The sequence below is a fragment of the Mus musculus genome, chromosome 5, assembly GCF_000001635.26.
Source record: "Mus musculus strain C57BL/6J chromosome 5, GRCm38.p6 C57BL/6J".
NCBI classification, from domain to species: Eukaryota; Metazoa; Chordata; class Mammalia; order Rodentia; family Muridae; genus Mus; species Mus musculus.
Genome location: NC_000071.6, coordinates 121,242,254 through 121,259,544, shown reverse-complemented (window position 1 = coordinate 121,259,544; position 17,291 = coordinate 121,242,254). Strand labels below are relative to the sequence as shown.

Sequence of the window (17,291 nt, the reverse complement as noted above, 5' to 3'; positions counted from 1 at the left end):
TGGTCAGGCAGCCTGGAGTGTGTGTGCAGAGGCAAAAGAGACCCTGACACAGCATGATGAGAAGGGAAGAACTGAGTCCTGTAAGTAGCTCTCTTCCACACACACTCTACACCATGTGTGCATACCCACACCCAGGCAAACAAACAAGCAAATAAAAACATGCTTAAATTTTTAAATTTATCTCTGTATATATATATATATATATATATATATATATACATATATATATATATATATATACTCATTCTATTTCTATTTACTTAAATTTTTTGGCTTTACATTTTAGTACTATTGCCTCATGTAGCCCATGCTAGCCTTGAACTCCCTGATCAATCTGCCCCTATCTCCCGAGGGCTAGAATGAACAATAGCCACCACACCTGATCTTACATCCCCGCCTAAATATATGCTTTACTAAATAGATAAATGTGTATGAGGGATAAAGAAGGTCCTGTGTTAGGGCCTCTTCCTGGATAGTGAGATCATGAGTGATTTCAATTTCTTCTCTACTGAACACACTGTCATCTCATATTACAGTAAGAATTCATTACAGACTACTAGGTCTTTTTTTAAATTAAAAAATGAAAAGAACACTCAAGGAACACTTTCACATCCTTCAACAGTTAGCTATGATTCTATATCTAGTCAAAACTATGAATTATTAATTGGTAAGATTTAATAATCTGTTTGTCCCTAAGAGCCTCTATGCACTCTTGTTTAGAGAAACGAGTTGTTTAATAGGTAAGGGACAACTTACCTATATAAAACATCGGCGACAGGCAGGGAGCCCAGCTCAGTCTGTCTCTGCAGCAGGTGAACTGTGTGGACAAAGGTCTTCAGTGACCCCCTAGAGAGAAAAGGAAGGGATGGAAAAGCCACCCACACTGAAAACCAAGTAAGCAGGCAGCCAGGGTTGATTTTATTAACCATAGAGCAAGGCTCCAAGACAGGCCTATCTGCTGTTATAGGTCAGAAACTGCACAATTCAGCATGGTCACCACAACACTGGCTCTGGTAGGATGGGAGTAGGCCCACACAATTCCAACTGTGGAAATGCTCTCCTCACAGCTGCAGAGGCACAAAGTGAAAAGCACCAGGCTCAAGCACCGAGCACCAGGGAGGGTTGCGTACTGACAGTCTCCGTCCCGTACCACCTGATCCCCATGGAAGAGGATCTCATCTAACGCTGTGGCCAAACTGATCTGTGACGTGGTTACGTTCATCCACTTCACACGGCATCTCACACGCAGGGCTCACTGCACACCGATGTCCTCATCGTTCACAAAGCTAGAGGCTCTGGGGAGTCTAGGGGCTAAGTAGGACTGAAAAGAAGGTGCTTTCAAGATGCACAAGGCCTACCCGGCATCACTCCAGGTAACCAACAGCACCTGCCCGGACTAATGACCGTCTGGATGTGATGAGCTGGTTCTGCTTGCTGCCTTCTTCTCTTAGCTAGACCTTAATTGGAGGGTATCATGTGCATAAACCTCAACAGAAACGGAGTGCCTAACAGGAGACCACGTAGGCCTCAGGCTTCTTTTTAATTTGCTCCTTGGCTCAAAGAACAGGGCAAGGCAGGGAGGCAGCGCAGTCTAAAGGCGCCACCTGCAGCCAGGGCAGCTGGCGGTGAAGCAGGGCACTCCCATTCACAACTGCACAACTGTCCTGTCACCTAAGTCTTGTCAATTTTCCTTCCTTCATCTGCTGAACAGGCACCGTGCCCTGGGAGAGCACCAAGACACACAAGGATGACACCACCATCACCTGGAGAATGCAGAGCCACTAACTGTACAGCAGTCTAACCTGCTGGTTTTAGTCACATTTTTAAGAGGATTATGTAAAACCCTTCAATGGTTCTCAACCCATGTATGACCTGGGCTAGACCAACTTCATCTCCTGTGTCTTCTGCCTTCCATTACAGTCCAATGACCCTGCTTCTTTGCCACTTGCTGCTGCTCTTCTGTGGGATGCTGTGCTGCTGGCTCTTGTGCTAGTTCTTTTCCATCACTCAATCCACAGTTTAAATGCTAGGCACCCTGTCAATCCTTCCCCACCTCCTCTCAGCCACTGTCTACCAAAACATCTGCCTTAGGCCTGAGAGATGGCTCAGGAGTTAAGAGCACTTCCTGCTCTTGCAGGGGGCCTGGGTTCAGCACCCACATGATGGCTTACAACCATTGTTAACTCCAGTCCCAGGGAATCCATTGCTGTCTTCTGGTCTCTGCAGGAACCAGGCACAGAGGTGGCATACAGACAATCATGCAGGCAAAATAGCTATACACATAAAGTAAATAAATCTAAAAGCATTTTTAGAAAACACCCATCCGTCCTGCCCTTTCTCTCCCTGCGGATTTCTCTCTCTGAAACGTTCTGATCCATGTATGAGACCACCCGACTCACTCTTATGTATATCTCCCTGCCTGCTCACAAGTGTCTTGAGCATGGAAGAGAATGCCTGTCAGTGGACCTGAAGAGTTTATGGAATGAATCATCCCTGGGCCAGGCAACTGCTAGCTCTGTAAAATTATAGACCTGAATCTTCACAGCCTAAGAGTGAGCACGGCTCTACACGCAGAGATGGTAGACAAGGATCACCTGTAAGTCAGGCATGGAGGCTAATGCTGGGAACAAAGCTGAGATGGGACAAGCATGGTCTCCTTCCCTGACGTCCCTGGCTTACATAGGGAGACACACACACACTCTCTCCCCCAAATGCAGGAGAAACTGGAAGTGTCCTCACTGCTGGCTAGCTTTCACAGTGCTGGCAGTACCAGGTGGGCTGCTGGGGGGAAAAGCCATCAACAGTCCCATCCAGCTGTGAAGCCTAAGCACACCCTACTCACCTGCCAGGCAGGATGGTCCTCACTGGTGCAATAATGGCATAACTGCTGGAGAGGGAGGGGGAGGGGAGTCACACTCACTACAACAAACCTGATCAAAGGCCTGTGGCTGGGAGGACAACAGGTCCTCGTGGGATATGTGCTATGGTTGGTTGTTATGGATAAGTTGTGCCCACCAAATTGTCTTGTAAATATTTATGTTCATCTTCATAGCTTAATGCTGCTGTCAACTTTGGTCAGAAAAGCTTCACTCTGCATTGGATATCAGTTACACACTATAACTGGGTACAGTACTGAGAAAAAGTGACTGTTGGCTGCTCAGCCCTAAATGGGACATCTATGTTACTCCTCCAAGGCTCAGGGAACATCTTGGTAAAAGGGCACAAAGACAGGCTGGGAAGGAATGGAGAGCTGTGGGACAGTGCCGTCTGGTAACATGACAGTCAGAGCAGCTGCTGGCTGCCTGCCTGTGTGAGACCTACACAAGACTGAGCCATCCTCCTCATGGAGGGGAGAGGGGCTGAGGAGGCTTCACCCTTTCTGAGGACCTATAGGCAGTTAATGGTTGCTGTGGAAAGGAAAACATTTTCTTCAGTGATTGAGCCTTTGGTAAGATGCCCATATAAATAACCCTTCACTCATGCTCCTGTAAGCAGGCCTAATAGAAGAGGAGGGAGAGGAGGAGGAAGAGGAGGAAAAAGAAGAAGCGGGAGGAGGAGAAGAAGGCTGAGGTGGAAGAGGAGAAATATTAATTCCACATTTGTGCCAAAGAGAATTAGGAATCTCAAATGCACACAACAATTTTAATAACTATCTGTGATTAGGATAAATTCTGACTTATAATTTAAAAGTGAGTTTAATCATCCAGTGTTGAAATGCTCAAAACGAAAGGGTTGATTATTCCCAACATCCTGCCTAAAGGTCGTACTAAGTGGGAATTTTCTCAAAATGGAACTTTTACATTGATAATAAATCTATCCAAGGTACAAATTGCTTTTTGCATATGCAGAAACATCAATCAATCTGCTCTGAAGCCTTTACAGACAGTCTCATTCCTGTATCAGCCAGTGGCTCTAGAGTAAAGCTCATGTCAGAGTTTGCAAAGTCAGCTATAATCTTCAGGAACAGAGACTAACCTCTAATGGTTTGCTTCAGGCAAAGAAGCTGACAGTGTAGGATGATGCTACCCTGCCTTTTAAAAAGAAAATAACTGGAGAACCGGGCAGTGATGGCGCACGCCTTTAATCCCAGCACTCAGGAAACAGAGGCAGGTGGATCTCTGATTTCAAGGACAGCCTGGTCTACAGAGTTTCAGGGCAGCCATGGATACACAGAGAAACCCTGTCTTGAAAAACCAAAATAATAATTAAATAGATACTTAGATAGGTAGACAGCAGGCATTCAGTCAACTAAAGGTCAATTGTGAGGCGAGAAAGAGAAATCCTTTTGCAAGAATAGGCAGGCCACGGTTGTAACGGTTCCTAGAAATTTCCCTCAGCAAGAGGCGAGGGCAGGGAACTTCCTCCTCATATGCAAGAGATGACTGGGCAAGAGAGCGTCTAGCTGCAGACCAGCCTGAAGATCACCCCACAGTAAGATCGCCCTCAGTGGGGAGGGAACAACTCCAAGCATCCAAGCATATTTCCTTGTGACAGTGTATCAGTCACATCAGCACAGAGGACCACAGGCTACATCTTTACATACACAGAGACACCATCCAGTTAAAGCGGGGCCCAGCTGCGATAGTTCAGCAGGCAAGCAGGGGATGCTGCTCCCCACCATCCTGATGTCCCAAATTCCATCTCCAGAACTGCATCCGAAAGTTGCCCTCTGACCTCCACATTGACACTATGTCAAATGCATGCACCCACACCCACACACACACACACACACACACACACACTAAATAAATGTAAAATATTAAGAATATATAAAACAGGAGTCCAGAAATACACTTAGTCTTGTGACCAGGTGAGAACTCAATCCTGAAATTTGCTGACATGCTTTATTGACAATCATATAAAAAAAGAAAAGAAAAGAAAGAAAAAAGAACGTCTCTACAACATTTTCCTTCTCCTTGAGGAAATGCAGATATTGCACCCTCTGCTGAGGATGAAGATGGGCTACCTGAGAGCCATCAGCTACAGGCAAGGCTACTACTCCAGGCTGTCATTACAGCAGAGCAGCACACCAAAACCTGGACATGTATGACTGAGGCTGTGACTTTCAACACAGATAGAAGTGCATGCTGAGGTACCAAGAAATACACCTGGTGCAAATGCAGAAGTACAGGGTCGCCAGGTGGCGTGTTGTGTCATCCTCCTTACCTGGCACACGCCAAAGCCACCAGGGCAGCAGCAGCGTTCTCCTTCTGCTTGTGTGGGATGTGTCGGCCTGTGTCCGAGGTCTCCTCTAGCCAAGAGCACAGCAAGGTTTCTATCCCATTGAGACAATCAGCAGGCTCCTTGGTCAAGCTCAAAGGCTGACAGTCTCGCAGGCAGTTTAATAGCACCTCAGCAGTTATGTTACAGAGGGAAGGGTCTGTTCTACTCTGGGACTGAATAAGGGGGAAGACCAACAGGAGGCCCACCCGGGACGTGAAGGGGGCTTGTTCAGGCTGCTGCAACAAGCCCTGGCGCTTGAGCAGGGCCAAGGTCTCTTCGTCACCTGAGCCTTCCCTTTCATGTTGCTCCTCCAGGGCCAGCTGGCGCTGGGCATTCCATAGTCCACGCAAGGCATTCAGGCGGTATTCCAGCAGGCGGGCATAGGCATTGCTCTGGTTCCCACAAACAGAGCGCAAACGTTCTGCTAATTCTGTTGGGTTCTTGGTCTCGAATGTTAAAATCTAAAAAAAAAAATAATAATAGAGAAGTGGTTATGTACTGCCTTCCCCAGAGACATCATGGAAGCAAATATGCTCAGTAGACGCTACAAAGAACCCACAGTGCTGGGCATGTGGCTCACACCTTTAACTCCAGCTCTCCATAGCCTGGGCTACAGAGGGACACCCTTCTCAAGAGAAAACAAGGGGCTAAGGAAACAGCTCAGTGGATGAAGTGCTTGCCCTGTCTGTGTGAGAACCCGAGAGAGGGCCTCCACCTTCCTCCTAAACACTAGGAAGGCATGGCAGCCCACCTGTAATCCTACAGTGCTTGGGAAGCAAATACAGAGCAGTCCTGGGGCAAGCTGGCTAGCTATGCCAGCTAAATACCAAGCTCTGGGTTCAACTAGGAACCCCATCTCAATGTAAAGTTGAAAGCAATAAAAAAAGACACTGATGTCAACCTCAGCCCCTAACACACACAACATAAACAACACATGAAGAAAAGCAAATCAGAAATAGTTCTAAAAGTAAAAATAATCACATCAAAAGTATTTCCATTCCATCCAGGCAGTAGTAACTCACACCTTTAATCCCAGCATTCAGGAGGCAGAGGCAGACAGATCTCTCTGAGTTTAAAGCCAGCCTGGTCTACAGAGTGAGTTCCAGGACAGCCAGGGCTACACAGAGAAACCCTGTTTTGAAAATAGATAGACAGACAGACAGATAAATAGATGTGTGTGTGTGTGTGTGTGTGTGTGTGTGTGTGTGTGTGTGTGCATGCATGCATTTCCATTCCAACCAAACAGGAAGCATGAACAGTAAGTTAGTCCTTCACTGATGGAGATGCCCCTGCGCCAGGCTTTTCTGTTTGCTCCTTTTAAAATCCAGAATAGAGCAGCAAGAGGATGGCTCACTAGTAGAGTGCATGCTGAACCTGCTTTGGTACAATCCTCAGCACCAAATACACATATACATGTATACATGCATGCATGCATGCATGCACGCACAGAGACCAGATATAACAGAGTCCCCAAGACAGTCAGCAGTCCAGGTTAATAATCTCAGCACCCAGAGGTGACTGGGGCAGGATGATGAGGTCAGGGCCAGAAAGAGGAAGGAGGGAACATGGTACAAAATCCAGGATACAGAAATTTCTTTGCTTTTCTCAAAGCCTCTGCCACCCAACTTTTCCCAGGGCTGGTCCAGCCGCTCTAGCTTACCGGTATAAATTTGCAGTGACAGAAAGGTGTGAGCCTCCATGTGGTTGCTAGAAATCAAACCCAGGTCCTCTGGAAGAGCAGTCAGTGCTCTTAACTACTGAGCAATCTCTCCAGACCCATTGAACTTTTAGATAAATATACAACATACTATATAGTCTTATATTTATTACTTATATTAAATATTAAATTTTGAGCTTATATTGCTATTAGATATTATTATTTATGTCAAACCTCATATATATTTATTTATATTTTGGAGTTAACTATAGATTCTTTCATGCTTATTCATGTATTTCAGAAACAATATTATAGATTTCTTTTTTAATGTTGTAGATTTCTAATAAGAATAAATTGCTGGATTTAATGGTACTCAATTACATTTTGATTCCTGAGTTAAGAAAACGCCTGTATTGAATGTTTTACTAGTTACTTCTGTTACCCTAAGTAGATGACAGTGTATAGCAGTAAAAGTGCACACATGTGGATTGTATATCCATGACTCAAACTGTGTGCAAGAAATCACGAACCACAAGATATAATTAATCTGGTATTGCATGGTTTGTGCACTTCAGTGGCAGTTGTGCTTATTACAAGGCCTGGCGGCATCCAGAGCCGCCCGTGACCTCTGCAGTAACACTCTCCACTGCAGCCACCGTCCACTCTCAGATCCTCCAGTTTGAAGGTCATGGCCCCAAGCCATTTCCTGCAGATTCGCAACCTTAGGGTTTGGTAAATCAGCTTCAGGGCACGCTCTTCTTGTACTTACGAACACTGAATGACTTCTCTCAGGTCCTTCTATAGAACCACTGGTCCTGACCAAAATGTCATTAGAAAATTAATATTTTTCTCTTTAAAACAGAGAAAGCTATTTAAAGAAAAGGGAAGCTCCCTGTCACCCTTAATCATAATGGTCACTAAGTACTTTAGTGGTAAATGCTACCGTCACCTCAGTTAAGGAAGTGACTTCCAAAGTAACTCTCAGCTTTAATACAATTTTATTATTTTATGAGTATGGATTTTTAAACTCAGATAACAGTTATTCTGAAGGATCTAATAGAAGGGAGGAAAATATTCTTTGTGGGATAAATCTGATTTGACCAAGATTCAATAGCTAAAGTCAGAATAGGTACATATGCAGGTGTGGTAATAAATACCTGTGAGCCCAGCCCTGGGGTACAGAAGGAAGCCAGGGGACCCTTGGCTACACAGTGAGATTGTGGCCAACCTAGTTACATAAGACTTTTTCTCAAAACAATAAACAAGCTGGGCTAGAAAGCTGGCTCAGCAGGAAAGAGTAGTTACTGCTCTCGGTGAAGACCCAGGTTTGGTGGCCAATATCCCCATCAGATAACTCACACTTGCCCATAACTCCAGTGCCGCCGGAGAATCTGTTTCACTCTCTTGGACCTCTGTAAGCAACTGCATGCATGTACACTCACACTCTCACACACTCACACACACACACACACACACACACACACACACAGATATATACATGCAGTCAGACACAAACTCAGATACACACACACACAGCCACACACATATATGACCACAGATACACACACAACCAGTCACACAAGCAAACATACACATACACACAGAGTCACAGACACAGGTTTTTTTTTAAAAGTGGTGATTAGAGGTGATTTTTTTTAATAATAAAAACCAATCTTCTAAATGTCTCACAGTCAAACACCAGTGACAGAAGTTGACACCTGACAGAGTTGTCTCCAGCACCATCACACTGTTCTCCTCGCCATCCACTGACTATGCTCCTGCTTGGATGAAGGGTAGGAAGTAAAACAGAAAAACACATCACAGATGCTGGGTGCTGTGCACCATCAACGACACCACAGTTCTGTAGTCTCTGGAAAGAAATGATGGTTACAACCAGGGAGACGAGCCCCATTATTTTACACACTGTGTCCCCACTGTGGCACATTAACCAAATCAGCTCATCAGGTGGACCAGGCATGAGTTCAAAGATCAACTGGCAAACATGAGTTTTTAAGTAGTTTTAGGTTTTGAACCTTCACAAATTGACTTCTTAATCCATTTTATTGATTCTTCTACCATTGTTCATGGTATGCAGATAGTAATCATGCCAAATGGAACTGTATTTGGAAGTTCAAAGAAGACAGAAAAGACCCGTGAACCAGATGAATGATCAGTGATTGGAAGGGTGGCACCCCATCTCTAGTGGGAAAGCTGAAACTCAGGGTGGATCACTAAATCCAATGAACCAAACCCTTAAGCTGCATGGCTCCACACCCACTTGGAAACGTGCTCATTCAAACTCATTCTAAACAGCTCCTATTTTCCAAAAGGGCCTTCACCTAACTGGTATCTGTGATATTAAATGCCACCTTATGGGCTGGAGAGATAGTTCAACTGTTAAGAACATTGACTGTCTTCAGACACACCAGAAAAAGGCATCAGATCCTATTGCAGATGGTTGTGAGCTACCACGTGGTTGCTGGGAATTGAACTCAGGACCTCTAGAAGAGCTCAGAACTCTTAAATACTGAGTCATCTCTCCAGCCCCTCTTGTTTAGTTTCAAGCACCATATTTTAAGATGCTTTTAAGAAACTAGGGAGAGTATGTGGAAGGGGATGAACCAACTAACATGGAAAACATGTCCCAGGAGAAATGTTTAGAGAAGTGGGGGTCGCAGGGCCTGCAAAAGAAATGAGATGAGGGTGCTGCTTCTCTGAAATGTAAAAGCTATCGTGTAGAAGAGGAAGTCAGAGCCTCTACTGCCCTGGATCAGGAACAGAAAGTTAGTAAGGAGCTAACAGTTCACAGTTTGCCTCAGAGTCCTTGTGTGAACCTGTTTTACAAAAGCCTCAGGCACAGAAAGATCTGCTTCTCAGTCAGAAGGTCTAGCCGGGGACCATGAAATCTCTATTTAGGGTTCTCTAGGGCTGGTGAGATGGCTCAGCAGGTAGGAGTACTGACTGCTCTTCCAAAGGTCCTGAGTTCAAATCCCAGCAACCACATGGTGGCTCACAACCATCCGTAATGAGATCTGATGCCCTCTTCTGGCACGTCTGAAAGATAGCTACTACACAGCTACAGTGTACTTGTGTATAATAATATATCTTTTAAAAAAAGAAAAAGGTTCTCTAGGTAATTTTTTAGTAACACCTTTATTAAAGACATACTGTAATACACTGACATATGGTAAAATCCATCCACTTTAACTGTTTTCCCTCAAGAGGTGTTTAGTATATTCACACTGTAGACCACTGTCATCACCTCTCCACACAAGAAACCATGTACCTAATATAATCATGCCACACTTTCCAAATGCTCCAACCCTGGAAAGGTCTGTTTTACTCTTTAGTCGCCTGTTCCTGACATCTCACTGCCTGTCTCCCTCAGCACCTTGTTTTCAAGGCCCATGCTGTGCAATGCGTCAGATCTCACTCCATCATCCTGTGCAGACCCACCCGTGTCTGTTTACTCTCTCATCAGTAGATGGCATGGTAGCACTAATGAAGAATGCTGCCATGAGCATCCATGTGTAGGTGGGGTAGACATGCTTTCATTTACCATGTTAAAACCCTAAGACTAGGACAGACCTTGCCATTTGCTGGAGGACCTACTAAACAGACATCTCAGATGGCTGCACCATTTCACACTGCACTCAGTGTGTGAGGATCCCAACTCCCCCACACAGCAGCTAACTCTGCTATCTCCACCTCTTCTCATCAGAGCCATGCTAGCACCTGCACTAGCATCTCCCATGGCTTAATCTACATTTTTGTGGCCACTAAAGATATTGAACATCTTTTCACAGCATACAGATCATTTGCATATTTCTTTGGGAAAGGACTAGTGCAGGGGTAGGAGTCCAGCTCAATGACAGAGCACTCAGCTAAAGCAAGACCCTGTGTTCCATCCTTAGTACTAAGCGGGGAGGGGAGGAAAAGAAATAAAGAATAGCCCATCTGAAGAAAGAGTATTTTTGCCAAAACAATAAGGACAGACACATATCAAGTAAGTTTAAATCAGACACAGTGACACACACCTGAAGACTCAGAACAGCTTGGTCTGTACAGTGAGCCATTACCCCAAAAATCCAACACCAACAATGATTTGTATGACTTGCAGAATTGTTTAGTGAACTATCCTACTGATGAAATATAAAAGATATAGCACTTGGGAGGCAGAAGGCAAGTGGACCTCTGGAAGTTCAAGGCCAGTCTGTTCTACACAGCAAATTCCAGGTGAGCCAGAGCTACATATTATTAAAGCCCTGTTACAAAAGGTTAAAAAGGAAAAAATGCACCTCATTGACTTCCTGTAGCTGCTCTAACAAGTCAGCACAAATGTTTAAGATGTTAATAGATCTTCTTGTACAGTCTGCAGGTTGGAGTCCCAGATCACTATCCTGGGGCTCACATCTATAGCTCTGCCAGCTACCTCTTGCAGCCTCCTTTCCAGCCAGCGTTCCTGGGCTGGTGGCTGTACTCCTCCAGTCTCTGCCTTAGTTATCCAGGCAGGGAGCCTCCCTCTGCCTCTCTTGTAAGTGCACCTGATTGTATCTAGGCCTACTGCAGCTACAAAGTCTCCTGTTTTCTTTAGAAAGAAACACATAGTTACAGGCTCCAAGGTCCAGGGTCTTTCCCCTAGTACTCAGAAACTGAGGATGGAACCTAGAACCTCACACATGCCAGATCAGCAATCTGCTATCAAGCTGTACCCCCAAGTCCTTTTTATATATTTTTATTTGAAGTTAGGGCCTTGAAACCTGGCATAAATGAGACATATATATAATTCTTGCATTTGAGAGATGGAGGCAGGAGAATCAGGAGTTTAAGGCCAACCTTGGCTATATTTACAAGTTCAAAACCAACCTGAGAGGTCTTTGCAATAAAGTAATTTGATGATGATGATGGTGATGATGATGGTGGTGGTGGTGATTTCACCTAGTTGTCTAGGCTGGACTTGAACTTACTCTGCAACCCTTGAACTTGCAAACCTCCAGCCTCTCGCTTTCAAGTAGCTGAGATTGAAGGCTTGTGCCTTAAGGGGTCACTGTTCAGCATGCAACACTGAGCAGTTGACTACTCCTAAATGATTTCCCACAGAAACACATATGCATGCAGTCAGGGCAGCCACAGCCCCACTGCTGATGAGCTTAGGCACGCTGTCCTCAGTCATGCAAACAACATACAGCAGCAAAAATAACAGAAGTGCACAACACGGAAGGTTCATAACACAAGAAGCCAGAAACAGGGGGCTGGCAAGATGGCTCAGTGTGTAAGAACACTGAGAGCTCTTGTAAAGGTCCTGAGTTCAAATCCCAGCAACCACATGATGGCTCACAACCACCCGTAATGAGATCTGATGCCCTCTTCTGATGTGTCTGAAGACAGCTACAGTGTACTTACATATAATAAATAAACAAATAAATCTAAAACAAAACAAAAAAAGCTCAATTCCCAACAACTACATGAAGGCTCACTGTACAAGTATAGTGTACTCATATACATAAAAAAAAATAATTTTTTTAAAAAGCCAAAAAAACAGCCCCAATGTCACATGGCAGACTATTATACAATGAAACCTCAAAAACACACAAAACCCAGCTCTCTATTACTTAGGGGTTTGTGTATAATATGATAAAACCACAAGGAAGAAGAAGAAAGGGGGAAAAAATTCAACAGTGTCTCTAAGGAAGAAAGCAGGCTAAACTGTAGAGGCCACAGGGGTTCTGAAGACACGGGTGAGGACTTGCTCCTTCCTTGCTGTTTTGAGCCAGGGTGTCACTTTTGAGCCATGGCTAACCTGGAACTTACCATATAGACCAAGCTGGCCTCTAAATGAGAGATCTGCCTGCCTCCACTCCCAAGTGCTGGGATTAAATTGTATGCCACCACAGCTGACTCTACTTCTTTAAACATAAAATGGGACTGCAAAAAAAAAAAAAAAAAAGCAATTTTTTTCAAAAGGAAATCAAACACACACACACACACACACACACGATACCATGCACACATAATACAAATATATATACACAAATATATATATATATATATATATATATGCCATGAAGAGGGTATATATGGCATATACATATATGCATGCATATGCACATATGCCATATTCACACTTTCTGTGATATATGATAGTAAAAAAAGCCACTGTAGCCTGCAGTAGCTATTATCCCAGCCTGGAAAACAAAATGTGGTCACCAAGTTCACTGCTGAGAAGAATTCAATGGTTTCCCTAGAGACATACCCCATATAATGAGACTATACCCATCATAAGATATAAAGTACCCAAAAGCTGATGCATAAGCCAGGCCTGGGGTATTGCTGTGATCGCTCACTCTCTCTACAAGGGGCCACCTGCTGTCTGAAAGAACAGTAGAGCCTACAGAAGAAAGGAGTAGTAAGGGAGACTGCCAATAGGAAGACAGCAGGCCAGGCCTAGAAAAGTCATTTCTGGTTATCAAGTACAGAGGTAGGTAACAGAGACCATCAACTTAGTAAACTTCATAATGTACAGGCCAGCTCTACAGCCAAGAATTATATGGCCCAAATATCAACAGTGTTGAGGTTGAAAAATCTGGTGTGTAGTGACCACCTGAGAGAGTGGTGCCTTTAAGAAAAGTAGCTGCTGCCATCCCACATGAAACATGATGAGACAGCTTCCCCACAAGAGATACACAACACCTTAGTGAAAGTTTTCACTCCTCAAGACTCTCACCCAGCAGACATACTAACGACATGCTGAACATGAGAGAACTGTTAGCTACCGGGAGGATTTGGACAGATTATAAGGTCCTCAAGAGCGCTGTCCCAGATTCGTTCGCCTTTCTCTCTAGCACTGAAAGAGCTGTTTGCAATGTTTCTAAATCCTAACGCAGAGCACCTGGCACAAGGCAATCAAGCACTCAATAGCACCTGATAATATCACTGCAAAAGAGCATTCAAAAATCACCTGACATTCCGTCATTATATCTTATATTTTAGTCCACCTTAATGCATCTCTAAGCACCAGAGAACCTGGCACTATTGGGTGCCAGTATCTGACAGGTACTGAATGAGCAGAGGACTAGCAGTGCTATCCTGCAGCAGACACATTTCCCCCTCAACCAGAACAGAATAAGAGAAGAGCACTGGACACAGGTAGGCGCCCTTCCAAAGGCACTCTAGCCCCGCACTTGCCCCAGTGTCCACAGTCAGGCTCTAACTTGAACAAGGGGCCCAGAATGAATACCGCGCACAGCTAATTATCAATTCAGGGACACTGAGTGCATCTACACCCATGTGTGCTGACTGCTGGGCTGTGCTAGGCAAGAGCATGACTCAGTCAAGATCCCTGACGACCCCACTAAGGACCTCTAAGAAACAGGAGAAGCACTGGCTGCTTCCCGCCATGGGTGTACGCCTTTCTCCATGTCTACTGCAGCTGTGCTGAATGAAAACTGCCTGAAACTTATTGCTTCACTGGCTAGTGCTTCTCAATTGGAAGACTTCACGTTAGAGATCACATCTATCTGTCACTTCAGACTGCAAAGAACAAATGTGCAGAAAAACTTACCGACTAGCTAAAATTAAATGTACCTTTCCTAGCTGAGACTTAGTGCTTAGACAGGGCATGAGCAAAACACTCCAGAAGCCACCAAAAGAACACAATTTATGACCCGGGCGCGGTGGCACATGCCTTTAATCCCAGCACTCGGGAGGCAGAGGCAGGCAGATTTCTGAGTTCGAGGCCAGCCTGGTCTACAGAGTGAGTTCCAGGACAGTCAGGGCTACACAAAGAAACCCTGTCTCAGGAAAAAACAAACAAAAACAAAACAAAAGAACACAATTTATATTCCTTGGGTCTTCTTCAATTCCCATCTTTGCAAAACTAAGGAAAATCCAGAAACTTCTTGTGAAATTGACTCATCAAACATTGCTTACACAAAATTCTAGTACTACCAGCCAAGGGCAGACATTCTCCTTTGAACATTGGAAAGCGCACACTGGCTTATGACCTGTACCTTCGCTGTCAGTATCTGCTCAACTACTGGCCCTGTCCTATCTGTGATCAGAGAAAGAATCAACTTCTATGGTCTTATTTGGAAAGCATAATTTCATGTTTCTAAAAGCTTTATCAGTTACAGGCCAACAACATGACTCGGTAGATAAAAGCGCCTGCCACCAAGGCTGACGACCTGAGTTTGATCCCCAAAGCCCAATGTGAAAGGAGAGGACTCTCAAAAGTTGTCCTTTAACCTCCACATGTGCAGACATGCACATCTGTGATAAAAAACAATGGAATAATTTAAGGTTTTTAAGTTTCATAAGTTAGTAGGAGTAAAATACACAAAAATGTCTCTTTTTAAAAAGAATTTATTTATTTGTATTTTGTGTGTTTGTCTGCACATTTGTCTGTAAACCATATACATGCTGTGCTCACAGAGGCCAGAAGATATCAGGCCCCCTGGAACTGGAGTTATAGATAGCTGTGGACCAAACCTTGTCTTCTGCAAGAGCTGTAAGTGCTCTTAACCACTGAATCACCTCTCCAGACCCAAAGATCTACATATTGCAATTTTGTTATGTGTATAGGTGTTCTAACTGCATATAAAATATGTATAACATGTGCATGCCTGGTGAGTCTGGAGGAAAGAAGAGGGCATCAGACCCTATGAAACTAGAGGTACAGCCAGTTATTCCCTATTATGTAAGTAATAGGAATCAAATCCAAGTCCTCTGCAAGAGCAGCAAGTGCTTTTAACTGCTGAGTCACATGTCTGTGCCCCACCTGAGAGGGGTACCTACAGAAGCAAGGGAAGGGCATCAGATTCCCTGGAACTGGAGTTATGCAGACTCGAAGCCATGAGGGTGCTAGGGACCAAATAGGGGTCCCCTGCAAGAGCAGGCAGAAGCACTCCTAAACTTCAACCATGCAGCCTGACATCTTCTTTAAATGTGCTGAGTATGAGTGTGTGTGTTAGAGAGAGAGAGAGAGAGAGACTTACCCTCTCAGTCACCACCACCCCAGACAAAATGTATCTTCTTAATGCTGCTTTCAACTTCACTTCTGAGTTACAAACTATTTGTCTAGAAATGATACAGGCTAAATGCATACAAATATTCAGCCAGGTAGGTGGGGCACACCTATCATCCCAGCACTAAGGTGGCAGATCTATGTGAGTTCAAGGCAAGCCAGGTCTACATGGCAAGTTCCATGCCAGCAAAGGCTGCATAATATAAAAACCTATCTTGGGCTAGAGAGATGGCTCAGCAGTTAAGAGGATGGACTGCCCTTCTGAAGGTCCTGAGTTCAAATCCCAGCAACCACATGGTGGCTCACAACCATCTGTAATGAGATCCAATAACCTCTTCTGGTGTGTCTGAAGAGAGCAACAGTGAACTTGCATATATAAAATAAACAAATCTTTTAAAAATATAAATAAATAAATTAATTAAGGAAGAGCTGCCAAGTTGGCTCAGTAATGGAGAGCTCTTGTGCTTGCAAAGGACCAGGTTTTGTTTCCAGCACCCACACAGTGGCTCAGGAATTTGGTGCACTCTTCTGACCTGTGTGGGCATCAGGAATGCATGTGATGTACAGACATACACACAGACAAAGTTCATACACATTTTTTACTAAAAAGAAACCATACTAAGTTTATGTATTTATGTGGGAAAGTCCATGTGGAGATATTTATGTGGTCAGAGGACAACTTGCAGGAATGGATTCTTTATCTCTACCATGCAGGTCCTAAGGACTGATCTCAGTTGCCTTTATCTGCTGAACCATCTTGCTGGCACCATGGAAGACTTTAGTATGCTGTTCTAAAGATCAGAACACAAACAGCAGTCCTTCCTGCTCTTGGGAGCAAGGCTCAAGAGTTCCTAAGAAAACTAGACACAGTGGTACACTTGTAATTCCAGCTCTATGATGGCAGAAGCAGAGAACTGCCACAAGTTCGAGGTCAGCCTGGGCCGTATATAGAGTATCAGAATAGCCAGAATTACACAGCAAGGCTCTGTCTCAAATTAAAAGAAGAAAAAGAAGGGGAGTGGGACAGAGAGGGAGGGGGAGGAGGCAGAGGAGGAAGAGGAGGAAGAGATGAGTGGGGAGATGACTCAGTGTGTAATGTGCTTGTATCCAAGCATGGGGTGCTGAGTTCAGACCCTAGAATGCAGGTGAAGGTGGATGTGGGTGTGAAGTCCTGTAAACTCAGCACTCCTACTGTGAGATAAGAAGCAGAAACGAGAACATCCCCAGACTTGTGGGCCAGCTAGCCTGGTGGACACAGGAAATGAAAGAGTCTGTCTCAAACAAGGTGGAAGGTGAGGACCAACAGCTGACACTGCCCTCTGACCTTTGTGCATGACACACACATGAACATGGATACAAACACACATACACAAAGGATTTTTAATGTTT

General features: G+C 44.5%; 1 protein-coding gene across 12 annotated transcripts in view; it reads right to left on the bottom strand.

Annotated features, from left to right (window-relative positions):
• The window catches only part of Hectd4 (HECT domain E3 ubiquitin protein ligase 4), a 149,065-nt gene that overhangs the window by 109,033 nt on the left and 22,741 nt on the right, over positions 1-17,291 (bottom strand). For 10 of the 12 annotated variants that reach the window (XM_006530351.4, XM_006530353.4, XM_006530352.4 and 7 more), the window contains exons 2-3: positions 5,167-5,684; positions 757-846 (exon numbers count right to left, since the gene is read on the bottom strand). In XM_006530351.4, coding sequence (XP_006530414.1) covers positions 757-846; positions 5,167-5,684 — 608 coding nt within the window. Of the gene's footprint in view, positions 1-756; positions 847-5,166; positions 5,685-8,239; positions 8,372-12,691; positions 12,712-17,291 lie in introns of those variants that run through there. The other 2 variants (XM_006530358.4, XM_011248204.3) reach the window with 2 other exon arrangements.